We start from the raw sequence: 4,377 nt of genomic DNA on the forward strand, positions 1-4,377 counted from the left end.
CTTTCCCTGTTTCATTCTCACGGCAGATGTTTGACCTTTTCACACCTGCCTTTCACTGTCCTGCATCTGTCCTTGCTCTGAGCCCTCCCACAAGTCATTTTGCATCACCTTGTCCAGAGAGATGTGGGATATACAGAGTATCAGAAAGGGATGCATCACCACAGAAGTGGACAAAAACAGCTATACAAATGCACAAATGATTCAGCTCTTCAGGAACCAGAGCACACAGCTTCCATTTTGAGCATGGGCTGGCAATAGCCTTCACCTGGGTTACTGCAAAGCCACAGGGGCAATCTGAATTTTTTTGCTGTTGCCATAGAGACCTCTCTTAAAATACTGTATCCTTAGAGAGAGATGCGCAGCTAACATGGTGTTACCAGTGAGTTTTGCTTCTCATTAGTCATAAATGAACCCTTATAAGCTTCACAGAGGTATATATGCCCCTGGGAGTGCATTTTATAGCTCTAATTTAAGCTTTGCTTATAATCTGAAAGCTGCAATGAAATCTTGTAATTAGAAAATAAGGGTTTTCCATATTTGCTATTAGAAGCTATTAATAGCATAGAGAACATTTATTTTATTATGTCTGTAGAATTCTATCAGAACGATGGGCTTTTGGTTAACGCATGAGCTTGGAAAGGCTCTGTTATGTCCTCAGGGTAATATAAATCCCTCAAAGGAGATAATGCACCACCGGAAGAACATGGTAATGAGGTAAGAAAAACAGAAACAAAAGATAATTACATTAGAGAATATGCCTTAGACAAAATGCACCATTACAACACATCAAAGCAAAGTAAAATGAAGACTGGAAGCTGACATCCAGTTTATTATTTTTACCTTCCCATAAATCCACTGTCTGGAAAATATCTGTTGTTCTTACTCCGTAGATTTCAGCAGCTTTTAAGAACTGAGAAATTTGTTCCATCTGCTTGAAAGCCATTTTTGATTCAGAGATCTTTGCAATGGGCTCATTTCCCTTTGGATGTAAACTGTTTATTAACTTGCATAACAGCTGAGAGATAAATACAGAAACAAAATTAGAAAGCAATCACCAAACTATAAGGGAATTTCTGCACATGAAATGATACTGCAAAATGATTTTAACCTGTCCAGTTTCTATCAGGGACATAATTTTTTCAGTTAAAAACAAAGATGTGAATTGTCAATGATCAAAGTGTATTAGAAATGCATTAAAGCTTTCATTAACTGATGGCAATAGTCTGACCATATAAATCCTAATCTGCTAGAAACAACAAAGCAATCACTGGCAGAGGTTATATAACAACTGACAGAGAAGAAACCACATGCCTGAGCCAAAAAAATAAGCAATGTCAATTGAAATATTGTTAAAGTCACTTTGGCAGTGATTCAATGATTAGCATATTCTTACAGCCCACTGCAAAGAGTAGCATCTGTCTGTTGTTCAATAAACCAATGGAATACAGTGTTTTAGATACAGAATTATGCCAAAGAAGAATACAGTTATGACATAATCTAGTCCTTTGAATTTTCTGTATCTCTTCACCTCTTCTTGTCAACAGTGATTATTTCTTAAAGAGAAAAATATACATCTGATTTTAAAGCAGATGTCATTTAACTGTATGAGAAAAGGTGCTGAAGGAATGAGTCATATTTATATATAACATGCATGACTCATAAGAATCATAAGTACTGCACTAATCCCAGCGCTCTAGCAGTTTAATTACCTTCTGAGATTAAGGTTCCTGGTCAAAAGGAGATAAATCAGATACTAAGATACATATTTCTGCACTGGCCATGAGCTCTGACCAATTCAGCTAGATGAAAACAGAAAATAAGGACACTGTGCATATAAACACATGCAAGTATCTAATTGCATAAAACACTTACTGTTCCATCCATCAACCAGGTCTGAAAATGCTGCCTTCCAGGAGGAGGGTGCTCTATCTGTTCTCCACACTGTACAATAATCCAGTTCACCAGCCTAGACTCTAATTCCGGGTCATATTTCTGTTCAATCTTTTCCTGAACTTCTCGGCTTAAGCCATAGCTTGGTCCTCTGTTAGCCATCTCTGGAACCAGAGCAGAAATTACTTAGTGGGTAGAGTCTTGATCTGCAGCTTTGAAGTATGCAGCAGAAAATTAAAGAATAAAAGGGTGAACAGCCTGTCCTATACGTTAGACAGTTGAGCAGATGTTCATCAACACTGAGAGTAACTGTATGGCACCAGTTATAGCTGTTCTGCAGAACAGGGGAGGGATCAACGAGGGAATATCCTTTTCCAAAAGCACAAATCAGCTACAACATTCTTTATTTTTCAAAGAAGGAAAAACCACCAGTCGCCCCTGCCCAACCACCAAAACAGAAGAAACGCAAGATTTAAAGCAGAGCTGGTTTTAAAGAGAGGCTTCAGCTATGTTTACAGAAAATACAATAGAGTTCTCAGATCACTGTTAAAGCTGCCTGCAAATCCAAAAGCACTTTAAAATTGCCTACCTAATACTTGCTAATAAGAAGAATGTTGTACATGGGAGCTCAAGCAATCCAATTAAAGATGCAGTCAGGGTCTTCCTCAGCAGAGATGCAGGGATGGATATCCAGAGATCAGCAAACTGAAAAGCGTGGATGTATTTAGGAGAAGGCGGCTGCCACAATGCCCTGCTGCTGCAGCAGCATCCTGGTTTGAAGAACAGTGTATTGATTTGATTTTCCTCACATATGAGGAGGGTCAAAGCAGGGGCGTTGCTAAGAGCCATTAAAGAGGCCTGCCTACTCACTCAGTCACAGCCTGGGGATCCTGTTTATCTCGCCCATCTGCAGTCTGTTTTCATGCATGTTTCCTCAGCCTTGTGCTGTTCACCCTACAGGCTCAGTTTTACTCCACCTAGTCTGCATCAACCCAAACTGCACCAAGCATCCCAGGGCCAGATAGCTAGAAACACAAATAGAGGGAGTTGACCAGACTTCACGCTGTTAAATGAAGGTAACAGAAATTACTACACATCTTGTTTATTTTTAATCACAAAGCAGAAGCAAAACATTTTCCTCCCTGTTCTGTATCACAATGCTAACAGGCTTACAGCATGGAAAATACTTCCTTCTCTTTCTTGTTCAGGAGCTGATAGAAAGTTTCAACAAGGGGACAACAGGGTGAAAAGTCAGGGAAGAGAAGGCAGGTAGCTGAACATTATTATCACCCTATCATTGGTACATATTAGGCTATCAAATAGGGTCCCTAGAAAACAACTTGAACCACTAAAACCAAGGGGAAATCACTGAAAACTAGCAAACATACTATAAAACGCAAGGATCACATTTTCTGCTGGTATGAGTCAGCATACCTCCAGTGATAGCAAGGGAGCTATGCCCATGTACAGGAGTTTAAATTCTGATTATACCTCTACAGTGATGGGGAGAGAAGGAAACAGATTTAGCCTTTATTAAATAAAATTATTTTGCTCCTCTCTGAGTTGCACCAGACTTTGCAAATATCTTTCATCCATACTGTATTATCCACACCACTACAAAATACTTCCTTTTTGCCAAATGGTTCATATTCAGCTTGATATGAAAGGAGGTTCATAAACCTGAGATGGATTCACAATCAGCTTTGCCAAGAGAAGGCCTTCTGCTGCATTTAAAAAAAAAAGAAAAAAAGGGGAAAGGAATACAGCTCCTTGTATCTCTATCTCACAATGCTCCCTTCATCCATTGCTTTCTCATTTTAAGTCCATGAATTCTCAGATTTATATTGCTTTGGATGCTGCTGGGCTTGAGCAGACTCAAGAGATGAAAAATTCACTAGATGACCTAATTCACTGTTGTCTTCCACCAGCATTTCATTTTGTGCTTTCCCTTGTCTGCACTGGTAGTTTTGAAACCCTATGAGAGATTTGATTACATAACTCAGAGCATGCTACGTGACACGGCCACCACTTCCCGTCCCAGCGAACACGCTGTTGAAGGCACAACAAATGCACAGGACCCAAGACTGCAAACCAACCCTGGAGATCAGAGCTTGGTTTGCTTTCGTCTGTAGCTTTCCTGGTTTTCAAACCCTTGTTAAAAATTTATATTGATGGACAAGCTTGCTTTTCAGCAAGTAAAAGTAACATGCTGCAACAGTAAAAGGCAGTACATGTATTTTATGTCCTTTCCATTCAAGCAACTGTTACAAAGGCTGGACCTTACACTCTTTGGTCAGTCCCACAGACTGCACTTTCAGATCTTTTTGCATTCTGTTTAGAAATGGGCTACCTAGGTTGCTTAGCTGTTTCTTGTCACACCAGGGTGTTCAGTGCTCACTGGCAATGAGATTTCATGAAAGCCACCTAGCTTTGCATCAGCCTCTGACCCCATTTTCTAACTTGGGGGCTGGGATGGGTAATTTAACT

General features: G+C 39.8%; 1 protein-coding gene across 2 annotated transcripts in view; it reads right to left on the reverse strand.

Moving 5' to 3' along the window:
- Positions 1 to 2,874, reverse strand: part of TAGLN3 (transgelin 3) — an 11,321-nt gene extending 8,447 nt beyond the window's left edge. The window contains exons 1-3 of one of the 2 annotated variants that reach the window (XM_010135074.1): positions 2,480 to 2,874; positions 1,873 to 2,054; positions 841 to 1,015 (exon numbers count right to left, since the gene is read on the reverse strand). In XM_010135074.1, coding sequence (XP_010133376.1) covers positions 841 to 1,015; positions 1,873 to 2,052 — 355 coding nt within the window. In that variant the 5' untranslated portion in view covers positions 2,053 to 2,054; positions 2,480 to 2,874. Of the gene's footprint in view, positions 1 to 840; positions 1,016 to 1,872; positions 2,220 to 2,479 lie in introns of those variants that run through there. The other variant, XM_010135075.1, reaches the window with a different exon arrangement.
- Positions 2,875 to 4,377: the final 1,503 nt, after the last annotated feature.

Source organism: Buceros rhinoceros, unplaced genomic scaffold, assembly GCF_000710305.1.
Source record: "Buceros rhinoceros silvestris isolate BGI_N320 unplaced genomic scaffold, ASM71030v1 scaffold16754, whole genome shotgun sequence".
NCBI lineage: Eukaryota > Metazoa > Chordata > Aves > Bucerotiformes > Bucerotidae > Buceros > Buceros rhinoceros.